General features: G+C 47.0%; 1 protein-coding gene and 2 pseudogenes across 2 annotated transcripts; 1 reads left to right on the top strand and 2 right to left on the bottom strand.

Moving 5' to 3' along the window:
• LOC115384426 (tRNA (guanine(26)-N(2))-dimethyltransferase-like) overlaps positions 1-3,061 on the top strand; it is a 3,313-nt pseudogene extending 252 nt beyond the window's left edge.
• Positions 3,062-3,806: 745 nt separating this feature from the next.
• Positions 3,807-12,122, bottom strand: LOC115384427 (lysosomal alpha-mannosidase-like; annotated as a pseudogene).
• A 5,506-nt stretch (positions 12,123-17,628) lies between these two features.
• On the bottom strand, positions 17,629-26,646 carry LOC115384428 (E3 ubiquitin/ISG15 ligase TRIM25-like). 2 transcript variants are annotated; one of them, XM_030086702.1, is made up of 9 exons: positions 25,980-26,646; positions 24,564-24,659; positions 23,562-23,642; positions 23,258-23,410; positions 22,150-22,309; positions 22,042-22,080; positions 21,061-21,141; positions 19,720-19,797; positions 17,629-18,496 (listed from the first exon to the last, which is right to left on the bottom strand). In XM_030086702.1, the coding sequence occupies exons 1-9, from the start codon at positions 26,577-26,579 to the stop codon at positions 17,943-17,945; spliced, it is 1,842 nt and encodes a 613-aa protein (XP_029942562.1). In that variant the 5' UTR covers positions 26,580-26,646; the 3' UTR covers positions 17,629-17,942. The 2 variants fall into 2 exon arrangements, with proteins under 2 accessions (XP_029942562.1, XP_029942563.1); XM_030086703.1 differs by lacking the exon at positions 21,061-21,141.

Genomic DNA, 26,646 nt, shown 5'->3' with positions numbered 1-26,646 from the left:
ACGCACGCACACACACTTTTATGTTTATTTTATTCCTGCTGTTTCAGTAAACAGGCTCTAATCTACAACTGCGTGGGCTGCGGCTCTTTCCACTTGCAGAGGATGGGCAGGAGGACCAGCGATGGGAAACAGTGAGACACGCACGCACGCACGCACGCACACACACACACACACACACGATGGTGCAGACGTTCACACTGCGGACTCAGCTGGGAATATAAGCCTCCTCACACTCTGCGCAGCATGTTGTAAATACTTACAGACTGTGTGTGGTGTGTGTGTGTGTGTGTGTGTGTGTGTGTGTGTGTGTGTGTGTGGTGTGTGTGTGTGTGTGTGTGTGTGTGTGTGTGTGATTCCAGTATGAAGTATTCCGCTGCCACGGGACCCCCGGTGGGACCGGAGTGTGAGCACTGTGGACAGAGACACCAGGTAGTGTCCAGCTGCTGGTTGAAGAGTCTGAGTTGCAGGTTCTGTGGTCGAACTGCAGATGTTGAGTTTTTATCTCTATGTCGTCATTTTGAGGAAAGAGAGCGAGGTGTGAATTTTGGGCCAAATCGCCCAGATCTACGAGGTACAGAGGAGGGAGAAACTGTGAACTGGTGGCACTTCCAGGACGTGTTGAACGTCGTCTGGATAGAAACGTTACAGGATGTGTAGATAATAACTCCTCTAGGAAACTTTGTGTTGTTTCGGTGTGAAAAGAAAGGTCTTAACACACAGCCTGTGGAACGCCTGACCAGCTTTAATGTCAATAACAGCTGTTCTGATCATTTATATGACAGCAGCACTGACGTCTCCTGATGTGAACGAAATCAAATCGGCTTTGTGTGTCGTTTCTCCGCCGCTGTATGTCTATTGCCTCCTCTCCAGATGGGCGGTCCTCTGTGGGCGGAGCCTATCCACGACTCCGCCTTCGTGCAGAGAAGGTTCTGTCGGCCGTGTCAGGGAACCCGTCCAGATTCGGGACGTCCAAACGGATCGAAGGGCGTGCTCAGCATGGTGACGGAGGTGTGTTGTGTGTGTGTGTGTGTGTTTTTGTGGTTTTGTGTTTTTGTGTGTGTGTGTGTGCCCTTCCTGACTTGTTGTTTGCTGGATGGTTGGTGTGTTTCAGGAGCTGGAAGACGTCCCTCTTTATTACACTGTGGGACAACCCTGAGCAGCACCATTCACTGCAACACCCCCCCTCTGCTGCAGTTCAGGTAGACACACACACACACCACACACACACACACACACACACACACACACACACACACACACAGGGCCCAGGATCTCGTCTGAATGCCCTCCTCTCTGCAGGTCGGCTCTCCTCCACGCCGGCCACCGGGTGTCTCTCTCTCCACAGCCTGTAAGAACCCATCAAGACAGACGCTCCCCCCGGCGGCCATCTGGGACGTGATGCGCTGCTGGGTAAACGCTCCGCCGCCGGCTGCTCCTGCAGCGGGACTGTGAGGTGCTGAGCGCAGGACTGTTGTGTTGCAGGAGAAGATGAACCCTGTGAAGAGGGAGAAGCTGTCGGCCACAGCCCCGCCTTCAGGATCCTGTCCTCTGAGCCCAGGTCCGACCTCACCTCACACTGCTGCAGCCCAAGAGGCCTCAAAACGATCTCACTTAAGGCCCAGCGCTAACTTGGTGCCTGCTGTAATTGACACCAGCCTCGTCACCTTGCATGCTGCTGCTACGTCTTAGCTGATTGTTTTCAAAGTGAGCCTCTGAGACGTGTTCAGCTTCATTATTTTGTTGTTTTTTAGCTAAAATGAAAAAGTCTCAGAAAGTAACGTCAATCGCTGTGAAATTATTATTTTATTTTTGCCTTGCTGATTTTTCTGGTCTACATCTGTATGACCCTGGCGCTATGGTCTTATTTCTTATTGTCCTTTATTTTTGTCTTTATTTGTCTCTTTGTAATTTGTCTTTGTCCTCATTTATTTCTCTCTGTCGACATTGTCTCATTTGTTTTTGTTTTTGTCTAATTTTTTGTATATTTTCTTTCTTTCTTTGGTTTTCCTTGTGTTTCTTGTTGTTGTTTGTCTTTCTTGTGTTTATCTGCCTCTCCCTGTGCGTCCGCAGCCTGCAGGCCTGCTTCACGGTCAGGCCGGACGCCAACCCTCAGTCTCGAAAACGCCACCTGACCCGCTTCCAGGAGAATCCTCAGGCCTTCTGGGGCCCCCAAAGCTCGAGCCCAAAGCCGGGTCGGTTTAGTGTTCATTACGTTCAGTAATTGATCTAATTCATTCTCATTTTTCGTCATTTATATAGTTTGGATGTTGGTCAAAGCGAATCTGTTTCACTTTTTGAGGTGAAGCAAACCACCAGTGATCAGAACATCATCTCCTTTATAAACACTCTAATGGAGACTGGCTTTACTTCTAGCAGTGTTTTAGTTTTACTCCATAAAATACTGGATTCTGAAGTAAGTTGAAATAATAGTTTGACTTCTATTTTTTTTTTTTTTTTTTTCAGTGGCGCATCGCTTCAGACCTGCAGGACAAGAGGAAGAAGTTCCAGAACAAGAGGAAGAACCAGACCAGCGACTCGTCTCAGCTGAAGAGCTTCCCCTGCAAGAAGTTCAGACAGGTCAGTTGAAACCACCCACCAGACTCCTCTCATCTTCCTCCTCGGAAACTGGATCATAAGGTCACCATCCTGCTGCATGCAGACATGAAAACACACCACACACACACAACACAGTCCTGGGTTCGTTGATGAAGCCTCAGTGGAGGTGAAAAGGTGTTGATCTGCACCTCAGAAAAATCTGGAGTGCAGCAGATAAGAGTTAAAGCTGCTTTTAGTGATCATGATGGTTCATTCTGCCGTTTTTCTTAAACACTGAATAACTCTCCTGATTCCTGGTGTGTGTGTGTGTCCCCCCTCTCAGGGGTCGTGCTCCCATGGAGACTCCTGCTGTTACTCCCACGAGCCGGAGGAGCAGAAGACGGACTAATCCCTCCTCCTCTTTTCTTTTATTTTGTGTTTTACCGACCCAGTGAAGGCTCAGGAAGTCTGGATTTGCTCGAGAACAGTTTGAAGAAATACTTCGTGTACATAAAATCTCCATTTTTTCTGCAAAGGTTGGTTTTTTTTGACTTGGAAAATCCATCAATAAGTCCTTATTGTGACTTTTGATCAAGTTCTGCTTGTTTTATTGAAAATACAGTCGAGACTGATTTTTATAAAACCTGGTTTGGTTTTTAGTATTTGATTAAGAAAAGACAAAGCATATTTGATTCAACTGGTCATTTGTCTTTAACTATGAGGAATAATTTCAGAAAATTCAAACCGTAATGACTTTTCAGTTTGGAAGATTTTAATTAAAACTCAAATGTTGAGATCTAATTTCTTCAACCATTTGACTGAAACGTAGATTTTTACGCATTTAGTCTTTCTAAAATGAACACTCTTCAACCCGACACTTGAATTCCAAACAGAAGCAGCTTTCTGTTCAATCTGTTGTTGGGTTCAGCGGATGGTAGATTCCTGCCTTCAGAGTTGGTGTGGTTGAAAAACTCAAAGAGAACAACGTAAGAAAAACAGATTTAATGTCAGCTGCTTGGCGATCAGTAGAACAATCACTCTAAAAGTTCATTTATTTACAGATTGGCAGGAAGACAGAAGTCCCACTTATTGCACACGAGGCAGACAGAACGTGTTGGCACCACAAACAGGAGCTGTGTGTGTGTGTGTTTAAAAAGGCTAAAAATATCCACCAAGATGTCTTTGTGAAACGGAGGACGCTAAAAGGAAATCGTGAGTTTCTGTCTGAATTTTCTTCACTCTTCAGTTTCATCTGTTCGATCGCTGACAGTTTATCTGAGGCGGACTCTGAGGACGAAGGTCCGGACTCCCATGGGCTTCAGGGTCACCCTCCAGCTGGGGGGTCTCCCAGCGGCTTCAGCAGGGGGCGCTCCTCTGGAAGGAAAACACAGGCCACCTGTGAAATCTGAGACTCAAACACAATTAGTTTTAGACGAAAGAGTTCAGGTGAAAACAGAAAACCTCTGATGCATTCTGGGTGTCTGTTTCTATGACACAGGACCTCAGTACAGGCCGGACTGGACCCAGTTCTGGCTCCTGGGCCTTATGTTTGTGGTTTCTTTCTGTACCTGCCAACAAAACGAACCTGGATGAAGTTCTGGAGCGGCTTCAGCTCCATCAGCGACGGACTTCCGAGAAAAACATGTTCATTTCGCAGCTCTTTCTTCATTTACTGATGCCATAGTTGGACTGGTGTCAAACATAGAGCCTGTGGGCCAAAAACAGGCCATCTGCAGGCCTGGTTTGGCCCATGATAAAAAGCCCATGAAAAAAACTTTTGATTTAAAAAAAAAAGTAACTACTGTCTGTTTTCTTCAGGGCGTATCACACTGATTATGCCAACTGAAGAGATGAGTGAGGCGACGCTGAGAGTGGGAAGCAGCATCAAATCACTGAATTAATGCGAACACAGACTTTAAATTCCACATTCCGAGGACGAGGCTCCGTGTGTTTCTGTAGCCTCCTTGTTGAATTCTCTCTTACTTTTCTCCAGTATTTTCAGAAACTGTGGCGCTGCGAGCCGAGCGGTTCTCTACCTTCCTCAGGCCTCCACTGGAAGCGCTGCATCTCGTCCTTCCACTGATTGGCCGACAGGTTGAGCTCGGACACGCCCAGAACGTCCATGGTGGAAAACAAGCTTCTGCAGGGAGGGAGCGGCCGGTTGAGGAGGAGCGATGAGGAGTTCATCTTTAGAGAGCGGCTCAGACCTGCAGGCTGACGGTGACCGGCTGCGAGCCGACGTCGCTCTCCCAGCTCTGGAACTGATTGCTCCAGCCGCAGCAGCACCGAGTCGCCGTCCCAGCGGCTGAGCGTCAGCAGGTGGACAGCAGGGGGCAGCGCGGCCTGCAGCCCGGAGAACTGTCGGGACGGTTCAGAGTGTGAATAAAACGCCGCGTGACCTCCCGTTAATGTCAGAAGCCGCTCCTCACGCACCTCCAGCTGGGTGTCGGGCTTCGGCGCCCCTCGGTGAAGGTCAGCAGCGGCTGCAGCACCTCCTGCTGCGCCAGGGGGCGGTGCGTGTCGGCGGCGGCGGCCGGCCGGTCCAGGGTCAGCAGGAGGCGGCCGCGGACCACCAGCCCGTCGGGGAAGACGTGCGAGGTCTCGTTGAGTGGCTCGCCCACGCCGCGCACGTCGTCGGTAGAGCAAGCCGCGGTGCAGCTGAGGGGCGGAGGAACAGTTAGCTCCGCCTCCTCACCCGGCGAAGCCGGGGCGCCGGTGGCGAATCACCATGATCTCCAGGGAGCCGTTGCGGATGCTTCCCCCGCCCTGGGAGCGGTCGGTCACCACCGTCAGCTGGTCCTCGTCGTCCTGGAGGAACGGGGTTCACGCCAGTTCAGACCGGAGCGGATCGACGTTCCGCGGCAGCAGAGACTCGCTCACCTTGATGAACGCCCGGGAGTTGATGGGGTAGTAGTTCCCGGCGACGGGCTCCGACTGCCGCAGCTTCCAGGTGGGCCGGAAGTCCTTTCCTGGAGAGAGAAACGCACAAAAAACACAGATTAGGAAAGAAAATCAGTTAAACTAAACCATCTTCGGCTGGTTAAAACGGAAAACGAAAGATTTAGCATCTATAAATGAAAGTTTACACATCATTTCAGAGTTGTGTTTTTAAATCAAGTTTTGACATCCCTATAATAAAAATTGGAAAAATTAAATAATGAAATTTAAAAAAAACTTTTTTTGACTTTTGATAATTGTCCTTTGTGGTTTGTTGGGGCCGCTTTTGGCCCACGGGCCTCATGTTTGACGCCCCTGAGGAGAGATTTCCTGCAGCTTACTTCCTCTGCAGCACCTCCCTGCCGTTGGAGTCGGTGTAGAAAACGCCGCCGGTCTGGATGCTGGAGTCAGCCGGGTGATCACCTCCTTCCCCAGGTCGTCCCTGACCAGAGAACATCACGGCTGTCAGATCCTCCGTTCAGACGGGACACAGGAAACACACACACACACACACACACACTCCGACTCACTGGATGGGCAGCGGCCCCACCGTCCACTCCAGCTCCAGAGCTCTGCTGTCGGCGTACAGACGCACCACCTGGGACACCCAGGGCGAGAACCACTGCCGGACCTCCTGCACCACCGAGCCCTGAACACACAGCCCAGACCCTCAGAACACACACCGTCACAGTCATTCAGGAAACGCCCCGTGCTCTGAGATACACCCGTCATCCTCATCATCATCATCATCTCATCTGGACCTGGACGATCTCCGTCTTGGCCGTCTTGCTGATGAGGAAGGGGGTGGAGGAGTTGGGTCTGAAGATGTAGGCTCCAGACGGCTGGTCGCTGGCCGAGTTGTTCCGTCGCTGGCGTTGTACCTGCAGCGAGTCGGCAGGATGAGTGAGTGAGTGGAGGTTTTCTTTTCAGTTCATTTCCTAAGTTTTCTTGCATTCCAGCAGGTGCACTGGTTGTGAAGAGTGTGTGAGCGGCACACACCAGTCGAAGTTCTGCGTCAGCTGGACGGTTTGGTTGGTCTCAGGTTGCTGAAGCTGCTCAGGAGTCCGGTCTCGGGGTTCAAAGGTGGCTTTTAGGAACTGAAAGACATTCAGACTTTTCAATCAGGAGCACGAAAAACAGAATAAACGATCGAAGCGTTCCAGGCACGCTGCTGTCCGGGACCTTGTTCTGGATCGAGGCGGCCGCTCGCCGACCTTGCACCGCCGCTGCCGGAGCTCCAGCCGTCCGTCAGGGTGACGGGAGTAGGTGGTGTAGCCCAGCGGAGGGGGCCCCGGACCTGAAGACCAGCTCGTTGACGGCGAAGCCTCGGCTCCTCCTCACCCTCCCGAGTGGCTCTGGACACGGGAAGCACCTGGATCGGCGCAACACGACGCTGCTGCTCATTTCCACCATCCTAAAAGTCCGAAGCTTTTTCACGGCCATCAGCGGCCAGGCTCCTCCCACCTGGCTGTCCACCGGTCTGCCGCCGGCGTCCGAGACGAGGTATGCCGTGCCGTGACCGGCAGCCTGACGGGCCAGACGACGGGGCCGAGCCAGAGGGTTGTAGACGCTGACGGAGAAACTGAGTCACAGAGACGGAGACCGGGTCAGAAGCCAGCTGGCGGCGGCGGCGGCGGCGGCGTTCTGTCGGGGCCGAGCGTCACCTGTTTGCTGGACTCGCTGATCGGACACACGCTGATGTTCAGGCCGTCGCAGTAGAAGCGCTCCGCCATGGAGCCGCTGAGCGCCGCCAGAGCGTTACTGACACCCACCTGCGGACGGACGGCCGGTCAGTCGCTCCGCCGCCTCGCGCCGCGGCCGGCGCCCGGAGGGCGGACCTACCTGGCAGCGCCGCCAGCCGTCGGCCAGCAGCCGGGCGTAGTCGTTGGCCACGTGCTGCTTCTCGGTGCCCGACACGGCGTCGTGGTGCTGAGCCACCGCCATGGCTCGCTCTGCACGGACAGGACGTCGGTTCAAACAGTCAGGATTTATCAGAACACGGCAGACAGACGGCCGCTTGTCGCAGGTCAACAACAACAACCCGGTCGATATTGTGTGAGGCTCACGCAGCGTCAGACTGTCGTCCTGTCCAAAGGGCCCCGTGCTGGAGAACGGGCCCCCGAGGACCTCCAGCTGTTTACAGGTCTGAAAGTTCAAGACGATGAGAAAACAGAACGATGCCGCCGTTACCGATTAGAAGAAAAACCGCTGGGACGCTGGTGATTGGTCGGTCTGTGTCTGCGCTCACCTGCAGGTTTCCGTTGCTGATCCTCTCGTAGCGCTTCAGCGCCGGCCGGCTGGTGAAGTATCCGGTCCAGAAGTCGTGGGAGTCGTCTGCGTACGGGAAGAAGTCGTCCGTCTTCAAAGCCCTGTGAGGGAAAAAAAAATCACCGACGCTTGAAACACACAAGGCGCCCCGGCGAGCCGCGTCCCGGCGGGGGTCAGAGGTCGTGTTACCAGGACAGGTTGGCCCGGTGCAGCTCCTGCAGGTAGCAGGACGGCGTGGAGTACAGCACGTTGACCCGGCCCGCCGCTCGCCTGCCTGGCGTTCACGTAGCGGATCAGCTTGTCCAGGTTCTTGTTACCACAGGTTGGCGTTTTCGTACTGGAAGTCTGAGCCCATGGTCATGATGATGTGGTTGGTTTTATAGACCGTGGACTGAAAGCAAGGAGGAAAAGCAACCTCAGAGATTAATATCAATAGAAATCAACCTCGTTTTTGGGGATTTTAGGGATCAATCTGATTAAAACGGTTATTGGATGGATGTTCAGAGCGTTACTGAATCAACAGGAGGAGCAAGAATCACTGAATTTCTGTTAGAGGCTAAAAATATAAAGAATAAATTCAGTCTTATTAGGACATCAACATGTAGAAAAAGACTGAAATGTGCATCATACTGCACTAATTTAATATTTATATTGGAGAGAAAAGTAGGGTTTAACATGATTAATCTCAAAAATAAATGGGAAGTAAGATGTTTTTATGTTACTGGGATTTAAACATGTAGTAAAATACATGTTTCCAACTGCCACTGTTTTAATGTTTAAACGTTAAAGTTAAACTGAATTATAATGACAAATAAACATATAAATTAAAAAAATGTAATGCAACATCAACAAGCACTGGGTGTTGTTTCAATATAAGAAGTGGGATGAATATTGTCCGGGAGCGTCCAGGCGGGCCCCCCCCAGGCGGCCCCCCAGGCCTGGAGGCACACACCTGGCTGTTGGCGATGTTGAGGAAGCGCTGCACCACGTCGTTGACGTTGTAGTCCTCCAGGTCGGGGTCGTCCCGGATCGGGGGGTCGTCGCAGGACTGGTCCCAGCAGAAGCCCTCGGGGGGGTTGTAGCCGTTGGGCAGGATCCCTGCGTGGGGGAGTGGGAGGGGGGGGTGAGGAGGTTTATCTCGGGGGGGGGGTGTCGCTGGGATCTGGGTTTACCGGTGAAGAGGTCGGCCAGCGGGGGGGTCAGGCTGTCCGACGCCCTCCACAGCAGCTCCTGCTCCCGGGCCAGCATGCGGCGAGCGCGGGTCCTGGTAATCCACCCGGCCGAAGAAGAAGCCGTCGAACCCCATCTGCAGCCGGGAAAGACATCGGATCAAAACACGGCTTTCTGCTCCTGACAGCGTCGCTTCAGACGCCGTTTACAATCCCAGACATATCGATCCAAAAATGTCTATTTTAACATGGAAATTCTGTTTTATGTCTGGTTTTCAGTATTTTTACACTTTAAGTTCATTTCTACTGGTAAATCTCTTCATCTGTCCTAAATTACACCTACTGGGTTTCAGACACAGACTTCCACATTTTACTCCCACTTTCATATTACATTTAGTGTTCTGATTGACACCTGCTGAACTTTTTCTCATGTTTAACTCCTGGACATGAGATTCCATTCAGTAAGAAAGAAAAAAAAACAACTGAAAGAAAGGAGAATATTTTAGTCTGACTATGAAAAATCCTGATTTCTATGAATTCATTCAGCTTTGCTTTGTCTCTTTCTAACATCACTAATGGATCATAACATTAATATTTACAGATCATAAACTTAAAACAAGATTAAAAAAAGAGCTGCTTTTGAATTTTAACTGTCTCTTCTATTGATGTCCCACTTTAGGCAAGGTGTGAAACAGTACTGACTGAGTACACAAAATCCATTTCAGGAAAAAAAGGAAGCTAACTGCAGTTAATTCTTCATCTAGCTTTAATCATTTATTGGTATGTCTTTAAATTTTGAGTATATATTTTTAATTATTTATTCAAATTTTCATTAATTATTTTCATTATTCTATATTTGGTATTATTTTAATTAATTTATTATACTTATCTTATTTAATTATTTGATTTTTTATGCATTCATTCATAAAATGCAGAAAATTATTAAGTTGAACATTTTGATATTTGACATTTTTATAAAATTCATCTTATGATTAATTTCTTCTAGTTATACATTTTTAAAAAACATTTGTTACATTAAGCACAACATAAAATACAAATGTATTTAAAAAATCTGGATATAAATTTATTATATTAAAAATAAAGAGCACCTATGGGGACAATTATAAAAACTAATTATTTATTTATTTATTTATTATATATTACCAAACTTCTTTTTTATGTATTTAACAGTCTTTTTAAGCAGCAAACAAAATACTGAAGCCTGAAGCATTGATCTGTAAAAGAGAAGAACTACAGCTTATCTGCAGATTTTGATGCTGCTGAGCGACTTTAAAACCTTCAGAACTTGGTGAAATGCGCTGCAGCTCGGAATAAACGAGCAGTCAGGAGGATTCTGGTTCAGTTAATCCTGGTTTCGTCTCCTGAGCCCACCTGTGCGAACATGGAGGCGTGTTCCGGGCGTGGCCGAAGGGGTCGATGTGCCAGGCGACGCGGGGTCGCCCGCACGGCACCGAAGGTGTCGTTGAGGAACCTCAGGCCCATGGTCATCTGGTCGATGACGGCGCTGTAGTGCGTGGTGGCCTCGTCGCTCATGCACCAGCCGCCATTCACAAACTCCAGACGGCCTGAGCGGAGCGGGGAAGAGGAAGATTTCAAAGCCTGAACCGTCGATCTGAACGCGGCCGTTTCCTTCCAGCTCACGCCACCTTCGTTGACCAGCTGCTTGACCGTCTCCTGCATGGCGGGGCTCTGCTGCTTCCACCAGCGGAAGAAGAACGCCGTCTCCACGTAGATGAAGCGCCGGTCGGGGTTCTTCAGCAGCTGGTCCACCACCGAGTCCAGGATGTACTGGACGCCGGCGTGCTGGATGTCGTTACGATCTGGTCAGAGCGAGAAGAGAAACCACGAAGAGACGTGAAGCTGCAGCTAAAACACGAATCCAAACAGGAAAATGACTTATAAATGACATATGTAAGATATGAGGCCTTCTGATGGACGCCACACACATACGCCAGTACACGCTGGGACGGGTTCTTATTGTGAAATATTGATACGTAATGAGACACTGGAGACGAGCATGTGACGATCAGCACAAACACACCATTAAAAGCATACAGCCGCTACAACCACATCAATAAACACACTGCACAGAAGCAGTCTGGGTAAACACCAAAGGGGTAAAAAAGTTGTCTTTTTAATCTAAACGCAGCTTCCAATAACTTTCGAAAACAACTGCAGACTTTGGAGCTGCAACAACAACAACAGCAGCTGACCTGCTGTCGCTCAAAAGTTTTATCAGGAGACGAGCTGTTGGCAAAACTCCAAATCCATCCAGACAACGAGGTGAAAGCAGAGAAACAGAGAGGAGAAAACAAGTGTGTGTAGAAATCACTAATAAGGCCTTCATGAGTCTATTATAGTATAATACGACATGTATATGAAGGACTGGGACGAGGCTTCAAACGAGAACCGAGCGAAGAATAAATAGAGAAACAGGAAGATACAGAATACGATCATCCTCCACAAGACGAATGGAAAGTGAAAGACAACAACAACAACATAAAATGGCCCAAGTTTAATGAGACAAACTACAAAATAAGAAAAAATGATGCGAACGAAAAACAAATGAGCAGAAACAGATTCAGCACTGGAGCGAAGGAGAGGAAGAACATGCAAACAAACAGAAACTGGATAATAAAGGAGGTGAAATGATGTGACTGACATGACAGAGACGGAATGATGGGGGGGGGGCACAAACAGAATGACACAACAACTGTGTGTGTGTGTGTGTGTGTGGGTGGGTGAGAGAGAGAGAGACAGACCTCCATAGTAGTACTGGTCCACAGTCTTCAGCCAGCCCACATCATCGTGTGTGTGAGGAACCAGGTGGACGTTCAGCATGTCGGGCTTGGTGGGGTGACATGACTACACACACACACACACACACACACACACACACACACACACACACACACACACACACACACACACTTTACTTCACTACACTACTCCTACCGGGAGCAGAGACGCGTTATGAGCAGAAACACTCCAGCTTCCTGGTGTTTCTAGAAGCGTCTAAAAGCGTCCAGACTCTTTCACTTCCGGTGAGTTCAGAGTTTTGCTCACCTCGTATCCGCACGAGACTCCCGCGCTTTTCTCCGGGCCGAGGGGGAAAGCAGAGAGTCCGCCGAGGAGGAAGAGGAGCGGCACTGCGGCAGAGAGATGTTGCCTGTCGGCCGCCATGGTGGAAACTTTCCCTTCTGTCATGTGACTTCTGTTTATGTCGCTCCTGTCACGTGACCGCGCCTCGCGCTGGGCGGAACCAACGGGAAGAGGAGACAGGGGGAAGTTTTCCCTCAGTTCCGACTGTCAGGACAAACCCAGCTCAGCACCGAGACTGCCTCTCAGTTACTCAGTTTTTCTCAATATTCTATTCATATTCAGAGGTTTTTGGTGCAGAGGCGGGGTTTGAAAGGTAGAAAAAAGAAATATGAAAATAACAAGACTGTGTGACCATGAGACCATGACAAGACCAGGATCTTGAAAATGTGATCTCAAGACCAGAGGCGGAGCGTGGGTCTCAGTACAGAGGGGGTGGAGCATTCTCTATGGGCCCTTATGATAGTAATTTTACCATTCAAACAATCCCTCATGCTACCGTCAAACAACACACTAATGCTCACTTTTATCGAGCCAAGCAAATCTATATGCCTCAGAAAGCAGAATAAAGTCACAAACCAGTTCACAACCTTGTTCTGAAGAACAAATACACGTACGCGCGCACGCACACACACACACACACACACACACACACACACACACACACACACACACACACACACACACACACACACACACACACACACACACACACACACACAACTGAAGCCTGACAGGTGTCAATCTCAGAGCGTCCGCTGTCCATGGTGCTGAAAGCTCACATATAAAATGCTTAAAACAGCTTAAATATAAAATGAACACAGCTGGTCTAAAATTACACAATCTATTCAGATAGACATAGACACAGCTATCTATAGCTTTTGGAATTCACGTATATTAGAAAAAAAAACAACAGACTCGGTGGTCTCTTATAGTTGAGAGCAACACAAGGCACATTCAAATAGGCAGGTGTTTAAGACCACAGCATTCTGACAAAGATAATATTTTGAAGGTTTCACTGACTCACCAATGGCTCCGATGTTAGGTTTTGGGTAGTACCACTAGCAGCTAGCATAGTGTTTAGCATACTGTTTAACTTCCCTCCAAAGAGTTCAGATCAAGTGCAAAAGAAAAAACTCGTTCATGCCGCACAGCCAATCAGCGCTGGCTTACAGCTCTGATGCATTCAGGGACAGTCGTAATGTAAGAATTGGCAAATTGGAGCCCACAATCATACCCTCTCTCACACACTGCACATTTTATTATAATAATTTATTTACGAGTAAATGTGAACACATCCCATGAAACGGGGCCCTATGACCTTGTGGGCCCTGGGGCGACCGCCCCCTTGCCCCTACTCTGGCTCTGCTACAGATCAAGACCATTCTTGAGGTCTACAGTAGTAAAAGGGGAGAGAAAAAATGGGTTGATTTTGACCTAGACCATCTGGTCAAGTAATAATAATAATAATAATTATAATAATAATAATAATAATAATAATGCTTAATAATAAATGTATTCGATTTAAAAAATGCCTTCCCCAGCACCCAAGGACACTGAACATTAAAACACTGAAAAAATGAAAAACAGTATTAACAACATAGAAAAGAGAGCAACAACATAGTAATGGTAAATGTGACTATGAGCCATTGGTGATGTAGGACTGTCTGAACAGGTGAGTTTTGAGTAAACACTCAAATTAAACACAACAAACGTCTGTTATTATAAAGCCTGCAGTTATTCATGACAACAGAAAAAGCTCCTGTATCTTGCCAGAGGCTTTACAGTTGAAAGATTTTTCAATTTTCCTTTTTATCTGCCCTAAGTTGGCGATTTATAGTTCACAGAGGCACTGCACTTTAGACTCTTAGAAAATTAGACTTTTTTTGTAATGACGCTGCATCATTTTTCTGTGCAGTTACTGGTAAAGGTGCTTTTTCTCTTCTTAGATCCAGTTTTATTCAGATGAGTCTGGGTTTGTTTTTCCCTGGCAGTGTTTCAAAAATGCAACCGTTACACAGTTTGTCTGAACTCATTTTTCGTTGATTTTGGAAACGTTTGCTGAAATAGAGCAAGTCTCTTGTATTAGTTTTTATTTATTTAACCTTTATTTATGCATTCGGGCCCCATTAAGACCCAGGGTTTCTTTTTCAAGGAGGACCTGTTGGTAGAAAAAACACAAAGTTACAACCAAACATACGTTGTAATATGTATATCAACAATCCTGACATTGATACTGCTAATGCTGATACTGTGATGATGGTCAATATCCATCTGGTGCAGTTCCTGATGTTTTCATCAAGAGCTCAGCAGAAGAGAAATTATAAAATATGATTACATTGAACAAAACCCAGCAAATGGAGCGAATCATGTTGTGTTTCTATTCATCCATCACTGGAAGCAGAAAAATTAAATAAACCAGTTTCCATGAAATAAAACAGCCTCAGACTGCCGATCCAGATCTCCAACGATCCGTTTATTGCAAAGTCACAGTGAAATCCTTGAAAAAGCGACACTCAGACAAATAAAAACAAAATAAATTTTACAGTCACATTAGCAAAACAACAGGAACAAAGACAAGATGAATAAAGGAGACTCGCTTTCAGTTTTAGTGCTACACTTTTTGAAATAATGCACTTCATGGCAAAAACACCTTCACATATCTCTCACTAAATTAACTAAATGTGATTTTTTTTAGTGTCTTTTGAATTCAAAATGTGGACGCTCCAATAGTTTTGGATTTAAAGGATTCACACAGCACTTGGTCAGGCAATCATGATCCTTTAGAGAAGCACCTTTTCTATACTAATTCATTTTACAAAGAAAACATCAACAAAACAGAGTAATGATCCCAGAAAGGCAGTGGCTGCAGTATGGCGTCCATTCTGCGGGAAGGAGAGGTCCATCTTGCACCTTAAAAAAACACGAGGAGCTACAATCAGGCTGTTTCAGACCACAGCAGTATGATGAATATCATATGATTACATACGGTATGTTGACAGAATTGGATATCGAGGCATGCAAAATACTTGTATGTGATATTTTAAGGCCCCATTCAAGTGAAAATGTCATTTTTGCGTTTTTGTTTCAGAAAAGTTTCGCCTCTACATGAAGACTTTTTCAAAACGATGTCCAAAACGTTGAGAGCGATGTGGTTAGTATGCCAGGCCACGAGTTGGTGTTACTATTTGACTTTGTAATGAACCCACACACGCATGCGCGCAGAGGATAAAATGCTATAAACACGATAAACACAACAGCGAGAAGACGGACATTCGTACGGACCGACGACAGAGCTTTGCTGCTATGGCAGGAGGTGACTTTCAGCTATAAAACTGCAAAATAGCAGGAGAATATGGGCCTGGAGTCCTAACACTCCACTGATGTTATTGTACAGCTCACATATGTTCAAACAATGATTGACAACAGCGTGGTGAACATGCGCCGTAGCAGAAAAAGCTGCGTGCTCCCTGTGAGCATCCTCTGTTTACACATCAACAAAGTTGAAGCATTTTCTAAAAGTTTCACCTTGGGGGCTGTTTCGAAAAAGTTGCCTTTTCTGTGGAGCACCGTGGTGGAAATGGACCCTCAGAATGAACCAAAGTTTCACTTGGAAATGTTGTCAGGCTTCAGGATCCAAGAGAAGCAGTGTCCAGCGGGTGATGGTGAGCTTCAGGCACTTCGATGTTCAAGTTTTTTTTTTTTTTTTACTGCAGAGATAAGGCTGCCCCTCCAGTTTATGGAAAATCACAGGAAAACATAACTAACATTCTTTGGGATGGCGCTATAAGGAGTGACTGAAACTTTGAATAAATCACAGTGGGTCAGCAGGTTGCATTAATGTGGCGAATGGAAATGATGTGCACACATATGCTTTAAAAAAAACACCTCAAAATGTATTCTGACAGTTTTCTATAGTAGTTCTGCTTAATGATTCTGAAACAGCGAATGAAGACTTGTTTTTGTCCTGTAAATAAGCATCTTGACATTAATCACGTCTTCTTCTTGTGCAGTAAATAAAGCTTGGTAACTGAAATTTGCAGAAGTGAAAAAAAGAAATAACAAAACCAGTAATGATGCTCTCTCAAATAACAACCCCCCCCAAGCTACTGGCAGCCTGAAAGCTCAGTGAATAATTTTTCAAAACACCTCTGTCAAATAGACAATATGCTAATCTTAGCTAACGGCCAAAAGCGTTATTTTTTTACTTTCCAGGAAATGGAAAGAAGACAACATACCCGCGACCCTGAAAAGGACAAGTGGCAGAAAATGGATGGATGGATGGATGGACACGGTATCATATTCGTCAAATTCGTAAGTAGTTCGTTCATGAACCTGAAAGTATGGTAGCAGTTTCACTCATCCGGTTTTAGGGGGGTTTTAATTAACAAGCTTAGGTTAAAGGTGCTGTTGGCAGGATTCCGCATCTCCACCATCTTGCTTAGGGTTACCTAAGCAAGATGGCGATTTGAAACCCAGCACAGCCAATCCTGTCATGTTTTCTCTGACATCACGCCCTTACGCAAGTTAAGCCCCTCCCACAAGAACGTGCGACGAACGCCCCTCGACCAATCATGGTTAGAGCCTCAGGGGCTCTTCTGATTGGTCAAAGATACCTGGAGCTGTCGAGATTCTTTTTCAGCTCAGAACAGAGACAGATGGAAATGCTGCAATTAATGGTAGTGCAATTATACTACACTCCTAAAGGATTATCAATGGATACTCTAACATTTAATCCAAAGAAAACACAGAAAATTAGCATTGACTAGCAAAATCCTGCCTACAGCACCTTTAAGTATCTAAAAATGAAAAATCTCATTGCTGATAGAGTGGTGAAATTAAACGACACAGGCTTCCAGCATCGTCACACAGAATGTGGACTCGTCCTTCTTTCTCGATTGTATGAGTCCAAAAAACAAATCGATGTGAAGATGATCTCACTGATGGAGTATGGTAAATTTGTGATGATCACAAAACAACCTAAAAGTGAAACTTGTTAGTGTTTTGCTGAGGGGAGCGGGCGATCCCACTTCTGAGGTAAGTGAAAGATGCCTTAATCTTCCCTTTCTTAACAACATTTCTTCGATATATTCCTCTGCAAAATATATAAACCGAAGAATAAACCTCTAATTGAAACTGACCTACATAGAAAAACAATATATAATTTAAAAGCCAAACATTTTACAACATAAATAGCCAAAAATACAACTTTCAGCACAGCTACAATATGGCATTTGATGAGTCCAAATCAGAAGAGGACGTCACTTTCTCAGGTTTAAAACCAGCATGAAGTTTTGTAGGCCACTTGTCAATGAGGCAGAGAGGAGGGTGGAAATCTACCCACAGTTTCAGAAATGCACAGAACGTCAAGAAAACACAAGTAGAGGTGAATACTGGTTCAGTACCTCGGTGTTGATGTAGGAACAACACGTCCCACAAACGCCCTGTCAAGACTGTTTCTGTACCCAACATCTGTAACGACTCCTTTTGTCCCTCAAATTGAGATTTTTCTCATGTTTGAACTATAAATCTTTGACATAGTGCATTTATAACTGAGAATAAATATTAAAAGTATCATGATATTTTGCATGTTGGCTATTTGCTACAAAGTCATGTTTTTCTGAAGTTTTACAGCGTCGGCTGTAAAAAAAAAAAAAAAAAAAAAAATCATACTTTGTAAAATACATTCCCAGTCCAGAAAACCCTGACAGTGATATGTTAGTAGCAGTTAAGGCAGTTCCACTGACAGAAGACAGACAGATGGAGAAGAGAAGCATTTGGTTACTGATAGTGTTGTTTCTTCCTGATGTTGCTGCTCAGCGCCTGCAGTCCTTCAACCTCAGATTCCAGAGTCTATGTCCATCAGGCAAACGAAGCCATGAGTGGCTTCTTCAGGCCATGAGTGACGCGTCTTCAAGTGGGATTTCCGTTGCCTCCGTCACGGGGGCAGATGACCAGGGTGGAGTCCAGGTCCAGTCGGAAGGCCGGGTACAGCGGCTGAGAGAACGGACATCTGAACGTATGCAGCAGCACCACCGAGTCCGACACGCTGTAGAAAGACAGGGTTCCTTTGTGGCGCTCCAGGAACACGCCGATCCTAGGGCAGGGTGGCGCCGCCACCGTGGTCTTGCGGTTATCGTGCCACGCGGCGTATCCGGCGTGGGTACACCTCAGCCGCCACGAGTTCTCGTTGCGCCCGAGGAGGCAGGGCTTCCCGCCACCTTTGCGACCGATGCCCCGGTAGGTGACGCCAATGTCGACCCACCCGCCGCCGCTCCACTCCACCTCCCAGTAGCTGGCGCTGCCAAACTGACCCTCCCTGCACAGGACTTGTGCCACTGAGTCGAAGCGATGAGGGTGAGGGGGGTAGGACTGCGGTTCCTCACCGCAATGGGCTGCCTGGGGGCCCTCCAGGAGGACCAGGGTGGGATGGGCTGTATCTGGGTCCAAGGACAGACGGGACGAAACTACAAAAGAGAACAAACAGATAGTCTCTATGAAGCCCATTGTGTTTCGATTGGCCAAAACATTTTATCATCAGCTGTTTCCTGAGCAGATAAACATCAGAGGAAATGTTTGATCTGATTTCAGCTTCTAGAAACCATTTAACTCTCTTAAAAAGTGTTGATGCAGACTAAGAGAGCAGTATGCTTTGAAAGTATTGCACTCCTGGCAGTTGCTAGTGACTAAACCGGTACTCCCACTAGGGGCTGGTGACTGAGGTGGTGCCCCGATGGAGATGCACCAAAGGGCATCCGCTCAGGAGAGCCATTGACGACAGTCTGGCTGTTAGATGGATGGAGCTCCAAGTCTGATCAGACAGTCTATTCTAGGACAAGAAGAGTGAGACAGTGAGAATCCTGTGAGATCTTGAGAATCCAGCATCCATGTTTCAGCTTCGGTCACTACCCTCATGCCTCAGAGGAAGATTCCTGAGCCAGAGAATCGCTAAGGAAAGCCAAGCCAAGCCAAGCCAAGCCAAGCCAAGCCAAGATACGATTGGTTCACCAATTGGCGAGGACACAAGCTCAGGCTAATGTCCTTATGAGGTAGAGTTGAATATATTTGAATATGAACATTTCACCATGGCCGTTATTCCCTAAAACAGATAGTTGATTAGTCATTGGTCTACTACTATCTCCTCTGTGCTTTCTGTCATAAAGACAGATCCTGACAGAGGTAAAATGATCAAGCCTCTCAAAACGACGGTCTCAGGTGACACTGTGGCACTGATGAAACAAACAGCACGTACAGCCTCAGTCCTCCTCGGACCAAAATGAATTATTGAGGCCCAACACGGTGCTGCAGCACTGTCTTCCTGTCAGCTGGCTTGTTGGTGTCAGGACGAGGTCCTGATCTTAATGACAGACCAGAATGTCACTGTCGTCCATACAGTATGATCACCATCCATAATTGATGAGGATCTATACAAGGCTCTCAGGTTTCTCAGAAAGACTCATTACGCAGTGAGCCAGGAGCACAGGGAGAAGAATGAGAGGGTGTAAGGTCAAAGGCAGAGAGGAGAATATGGACGGGAGTGCTTCAGGCTGAATGGGTGCAGCAGACGGCGACCAGAGAAGCAATGCAGAGACGGGGAGGAATTCAATTAAGTGGTAGACAGTGGATGGGAGACAGGAAATGGAAGAGGGAGGAACAGACTACAGCAAAGTGAGACGGATGAAGTACTTACACCTGAGGAAAACCGCCCTCATCCTCTGATCGGCCGGCTGCAGAGACAGAGAGGACAAGGGGAAGGACACTGGCACGGCTGTGAAGAAACAGACGACACAAAAACAAAACAAAGTGAGATGGTGAAACTGAAAATGCTGCTAATTTCATTCTGATGATATGAAAGTGACTAAAAATACAAAAACGTGTGTCACATGGAGAATGTCTGACACAGAAACAGAAATCAAAGCACCTGAAAGCTTACCAAACACCAGTTTCCTGATTCATGAACATCATGAACCATTGATCAGCAAAGCAGACAACAGGAAAACACAAAACTGCTTCACATGCTTCAGGGAATCAGGATATTGGAAGAATGGAAGGAACAGGTTTACATGCAGTATGGTTAGTATGGTTAGTTCATGCTGTTGAGTCTCCATTGCATGACAGAAAGACACAAACAGATGGATCTGACTGATTTGTTGCTCCCGAATGTTTCACACCGCATTGACGAGACGTTGTTTGGCATTCATCAAACTCATCATGTGCAGCGTGCGGACAGTTTTTAAGGTGCTTCCGTGGGAAATTCCGCACAGTGGCTTTCAGAGGGATCGTTTGGATATTTGCAGTAGACAGGAGATCTACACATCCTCAGTTTGGAGGAACAGGCCTGGAATCACGAGTATCGTTCTGCTGAGGACAAGTCAAGCATGGAGACTTCAGCCACGTCCCAGAAGACCAAAATCGATCTCTACTTTCACTGCTTTCCAATTATTATTCAGATCATTCATTCTATTTTTCTGTCCTACTGACAAAACATCCACAAGAAACTCTAAAATCCACTGATCCTACTGTAGTTCTGAAGCATAACCACATTTACCTGTACCCTGACACAAACATTCTTTAAATAGAAATACTTTACTGAATGACTCTGGGATGAATCTAGAGGAGAACACTAGCCACTGAGTGGAAAGCCCAGATGTTCTTCTAGCTCCTCCACTGGGATCCCAGGATCAACCAGGACAGATCACCTCTAGCAGGTCCTGAAACAACCTGGTCTCCGCACAATGCGGATGAGTGCTGTGAGAGGGCAGCGTGGCCATGTAGCTACTTTAAGTTAGGTAACACACACTTGCATTGCAGGTTCTGCATGCATTACTTCATTTCCAAACTGTCTGCGGCTGTGTCGACGCCCATCTACTGCAGGCTCAGAGGCACTCAAAGAACGTCATCCATATTAATGCCCGTTTGTTCGATGATTTTGAGTGAAAAAGCAGACAAAATCATCCGTTTGTGAAAGTGAAAGGGTCAGTCCACAAAGATTTAGCAGCACCTCCCACTGTGGAGCGTTTTTTGAACTTACCCCTGTTGGCCGGATGCCCAGCAGACAGTGAAGCTCGTGTCTGCTGAGGTTTGGAGTTCTCCTCACTGTCATTTTGTCCACCTCCCCAATATAATACACATTAATGGGATTTGGTATGTTTTTCAAACATTCATGTTGAAAGACATCAGTTTAAATGTCAGTTAATCAAAAAAAACAAAACAAAAAAAACAAAACACCAGTTGTCTTGGAAACTGTTGCTGAGCACATGCTCTAAATTTGATTTTCAGCAAAATCTGGACACAACAACAAACTAAATATTGCAGCGTTTACAACGAGACGGACTGTTTGTGAAAGAGTCCATCATCTGGACGTTCACCACTATTACTCTTCCAAAACAAAGGTTCATTTCAAAAGACCTGGTCTTTTGAAATGAACCTTTGTTTTGGATTATAACTTGGAAGACCAATGAACCTTTTTGGACTACTATTACTCTTGACTCTTGACAGAATGGAGAAGTTTGTGGTACAAATGTGGTGAATCTGATTGGACCGCAGTGATGAGGAAGACGATGGTGATACTGTCTATTTCTCTGCTTTCTGTTTTACACCTTTGACTCGTAGTCTGAGAGTCGTGGTTAGAATAAAAGCGCATGCTGCTTCTGGTTGTGGTGACGTTATACGACTCAGATGGTTGAACGAAGGATTGAAATTCTGTTGTCAGCAGAGTTGTTTCTACCTAAATAAAGAATGTGGGCAGTTTTGCGGCCTTGTGCTTTGGGTCTAATCCAGATGATCTGGAGCAGAGCCAGAGTGAGCCGTCCCCAGACATCCCACCGTCCTCTTCATCTTCAATATTTAACACAGCTACTGTTTCTCGTGGTGTTAAGTGTCATGTCGAATCGTGCAGCCGGCTAAAAATGGGTCACCTCAGACAAGAGGGTGTGTGTGTGTGTGTGTGTGTGTGTGTGTGTGTGTGTGTGTGTGTGTGTGTGTGTACATAGATCGTGTTTCCTCTGCTTACCTTTCACACACTCTCCAGCAGATACGTAGTTCTCGTTAACTGCAAGAGAAACATGGTGGTGAGTGTGAGGAGGAGCGGCGGTGTCGGGCCGTGCGCGGCGTGGCGTACCTGCACGGCTGATCTTGTCCACCTCCTCCCTGCAGACCTCCTCCATGTGGCTGCGGAGGTGGCACAGCGCCCGGCGGGCGGCGCTGAAGGCCTCGGCCGGCAGGCTGAGGGCCCGGGAGTGCCGGCCGGCGGAGAGGGGGACGCAGAGCAGCGGCGCCGCCTGGGCGGGAAGACACAGAGGACGGAGAGCGGCGCCTCATTCGCCTCAATTCCTTATACAATTGAATTTTAAAAAAAAAAGCACTGAGGCAGGTGCTGTTCACTGCTGACTCATTCTCTCCTCTCATCCCAGCCCTTCTCGGAGCACTCTGGTGAATTATTACAGCCTCTGGGATGCATTAGCTGTAATGGCTGGGTATCGAATGGATGAGCCGCTAATGCCTCACAAGCCCTTCCAGAGAAAACACTTCTTCAGAGAATAAAAAGTGTCTGCTGTCCCTTTACGCAGCGCTGCAGCCATCAGCACCAGGATGAATTGTTCAGCGGAGCCAAACTCATTTTAGTTCGGCGGCCACATTCAGCCCAGTTTCATCCTGAGCAGACCGGACTGGTAAAATACACACAAAATAAGCTTTAAATCAAAACTTTCACATCTTTATTCGTTGGGGAGCAGAGTATACTTGATGAAAACAATTAATACAGTCTTAAAGTCAATTTTAATGATATGTTCTGGTGCAAAAATACAGAGAAATGTCAAAAAAAAAAACTCCTGCGTTCTGCATGTTTCTCTAAACTTTGGACTTTGGAGCTGGTTTGAGATCAACAAGCTTTCATGGCAGCATCACCGATCTCTCAGCTCGGGTCTCAGTGTTTTGTTTGCAACAGCTAAAGAAATAATAATAAAAAAAATATCAACGTTTTCTAGGAATTTGAATAATTGCCTTGTTGGTTTGGTGGGCCGGATTGGAGAATCTAGTGGGTCGGTTTTGGCCCATAGGCCTTACGTTTGACACAATTCTGCAGCTTTTCATCATTTCACATTGCAAACATTGCTTGAAATAAGGAAATATGGATTTGGTGACTTATATCTCTGTTCTAACAAATCTTAAACACATTATTTTCACTAATTTTACTCAATAGCCACGCTGCAGCCTCTCAGTCTCCTCACCTGCAGGAAGTGAGCGTTGTCTTCGGTCTGCAGCAGCTGGCTGATCTCCTCGTCTCTCATCCTCAGCTCCTCCAGGTCTCTCTCCAGCAGCTCGATGTCTCGCTCGGCTCGCCCCACCACCGCCCGCTCCTTCGCCTCCAGCCGGGCTCGAACCTACGACACAAGAAAGAAGAAAAAGAAGGTGTAAGACAAGGATCTAAAACCAGATGGTTTCAACATTTTCCACCAGAGAAGATCTGTCTCAAATCATGTTAGCCGTGTTTCCATCGCTGCCATTATGTCAAGCTGACGAGGCGTTTCTCACCTCGGCCTTGGTTTTCTCCAGGCACAGACTCATATCCGCAAACAGAGCTTCACTGTCCTCAGCGACGGCCGACGCCGACACCTGCAGTACACACACACACACACACACACACACACACACGCACGCACACACACATAAAACAGCAGTAAGGATGGACTCATTCAGAGAGCACGAACGCAGCAGACGCCGGGCACAAGAGGACGATGCTCAGGGGAGGGAGGAGAAAAATGCTTTTCCTGGAACAGCGGAGGAGTGGCAGAGAAATAATAATCACTGACAACATCTCCTGTAAGGCCTGCAGAAGAGACGGAGCGGCGGTGGAAACGTCCAGGACTAGTGGCTTCACATGTCTTATTCTTACTAACTACTGGATGAATAAATACAACGTACACAAGAGCACAAACACTGAAAACACTGAGCAGAGTTTAAGTCTGGAAAAGGAGCACTTGATTTAAAGTAACACAGCAGGTCCACTTTACACCAAGCTTCAATTTTCAACGTTAAAATTGTTAAAAAGAGTATTTTTCTATATGGGTTTATCTCGAAAACAAATAGCTCTGCAACACTACCTGACAAAAGGCAGTTACATGTGTTTTTTCTTCAAATTCTCTTAGTTTACTCTCCATTCCGTCTCTGCTTTGTTGGCTAAACTGTATTTGTGGGAGACGACTCAATGTCACATGTATTTTACTTTAACTTGAGTCCAATTCTGAAGAAATAGAACAGTTTCACTGAGCTTAGTTCAACTTAGCTTCAACTAGTTACAGTTACCATTGATGGAGATGTTTGATGGTAGAGCGGAGTGTCGTCTGCATAGAGGTGAAATTGTATTTATGGACAATGCGGCTCAGAGGAAGGAGATAGCTGGTGAAGTGGATGATAACTCGGACAGAACCCTGAGGGACACCGGAGTGTGTATGTGTGTGTGTGTGTGTGTGTGTGTGTGTGTGTGTGTGTGTGTGTGTGTGTGTGTGTGTGTGTGTGTGTGTGTGTGTGTGTCACCTTAAGTGACTCCAAGCTTTGCTGAAACTCCTCCAGCTCTCGCTCTCCGGTGTGTATCCTCTCCTGGACCATCCTCTGAGACTCCTGAAGCTGCAGCTGAGACACACACACACACACACACACACACACACACACACACACACACACACACACACACACAATAACTCACTATTTCATTATAACATTAAGATTCAGTGATAAGTGTGTGTTCTAAGTAAACGTAAACCATGGTAACTGGTGTTAGAACATGATTAAGAGTAATCAGCATGTATGTTTATGATTATTTCATATTATATAACTGAATAGCTGCATATAAACACAATCTACATCATAAACCTGTCGACAAACATTTCAATAATAATGATCACAGCCAATAAAACCTTTGAGAAGATGAGCAATGCCTTCTTTCTTCTTATCTTTTTAATATTTACTTTGTGGTTTAGCTTGATGGACCAGATTGGAGCCTCAAGCAGGCCAGTTTTGACCCACTGGCCTTTTGTTTGACACCCCTGATCTAAAGCAAATAATTATTAGAAGAATAATTTTGAAAATTGAAAGATTTTGTATTTGTCAGTTATTTTAGTTGTATAGATTAAGGTGAAAGTTGAGCCTTTATTAACAATTTACAATTGCTGCACCTGTTACTGCACAAGATGTTATTAATCTTAATAATAGAGAATCCGTTCAGCTGCATCCAGCCACGGAAAGTCTGGACTTGGCTGATTAATACACCAAATGTCCTTCCTGCTGCGCTGGGATTTGAGGCTCAACACATCTCCAGGAAAGACTTAATGACATTTACATTATACTCAGTTCTGAGAATTCATCCATCCATTACACTGTTTAATGCCGTTGATGGCTACAACCCAGCAAGTGCATGCTGGGTAACTCCATGTTCTCATCTGTGGTCAACTAAACCTCATATCCAAGTTTTAGGATGATGGAAGAAAAAAATAAGTCTGAGAACATAAAAACTTGACAGAAAGGACTCAACCTGAACTCAAATCCAAATATCTGAAATTTGAGTTGAAAACTTGTTTCTTTAAAAAAAAGAAAAAAAAATCATAACTCACATCCATCTAAGCACCTGTCTTCTTGTTTCAGATCCTCAGCTGATTATCAAAAAGTCTTTAGAAGAATACTATTGTGCTTTTTCCAAAGAAAAGCGAGGCAAAAGTCCTATTTTCAAGGTTCAAACTAAAAGCTTTCTACAGTAAACTAGACAACAGTCTTTATTCCGCCTTGCTCCATGAGAGGTTTCTTTAATAATGAGACGGGTTTATTTTGGGACTGTGGGGACTTCTCCGTGCGTCCCCTGACGATCCAGGAACTCGCTCGTGTCATATTCCGTACAGTAACTCGCGGCTGGGGAGCGGTAACTCCGTGCGTAAAAGGTGCGTGCGTGCGGGCCGCTACCTGTCTCCGGGCGCGCTGCGCGTCCGCGCCGTGCAGCTCCTCCTGGTCGGCCTCGCACAGCAGGCAGTCCCCGCTCCACTCCCCGGCGGCCTCGGCCTCGGAGCCCCCGCCGGCCGGCTCCAGCCCCAGGCGGTGCTGCGCGCACAGGCGCTCCGCCAGGCTCTCCACCGCCGCCACCAGCTTGTGGCGGCGCAGCGTGCCCACCTCCCGGTGCGGCAGGACGTGCAGCTCGCAGAAGGACGCCAGGCACACCAGGCACGACTTGTGCGCCCTCAGCCGGCCCTCCGCCGGGCAGAAGTCGCACGGGACCTCGCCGACGCCCCCCAGGTAGAGCTCCGGGGCCGTCACCATCTCGCTCAGCTTCAGCTTGTCCACGACCTCCGCCAGCACCGTGTTCCTGCGCAGCACCGGCCGCGGGCTGAACGCCTCGCGGCACTGCGGGCAGCTGAAGTGGGCCCCCTCCGCCTGGTCCCAGTAGTCGCTGATGCACGCCATGCAGTAGGTGTGTCCGCAGGGGATGGACGCCGGGTCCTTGAGGATGTCCAGGCAGATGGGGCAGCGGAACTGGCTCTCCGTCACCGAGATGTTGGCCTGCGCCATGGCGCGCGCGTCCTCCGGTGCGTTACTGGAGACGATCACCGGAGCTTCGCCCCGGTGTGTTGGTGTT

Source organism: Salarias fasciatus, unplaced genomic scaffold (genome assembly GCF_902148845.1).
Source record: "Salarias fasciatus unplaced genomic scaffold, fSalaFa1.1, whole genome shotgun sequence".
Taxonomy (NCBI): domain Eukaryota; kingdom Metazoa; phylum Chordata; class Actinopteri; order Blenniiformes; family Blenniidae; genus Salarias; species Salarias fasciatus.
The sequence above is the reverse complement of the archived record's forward strand: the minus strand, read 5'-3'. Positions and strand labels throughout refer to the sequence as shown.

Excerpts from the sequence above, each read along its gene's own strand:
- LOC115384428 (XM_030086702.1), bottom strand. The coding sequence starts at position 26,579 with ATGGCGCAGGCCAACATCTCGGTGACGGAGAGCCAGTTCCGCTGCCCC. Across the intron at positions 22,310-23,257 it reads ACAACGCTCACTTCCTGCAG|GCGGCGCCGCTGCTCTGCGT; the intron begins GTGAGGAGACTG and ends CTTCCCGCCCAG. Across the intron at positions 22,081-22,149 it reads GGACAAGATCAGCCGTGCAG|TTAACGAGAACTACGTATCT; the intron begins GTACGCCACGCC and ends TTTCTCTTGCAG.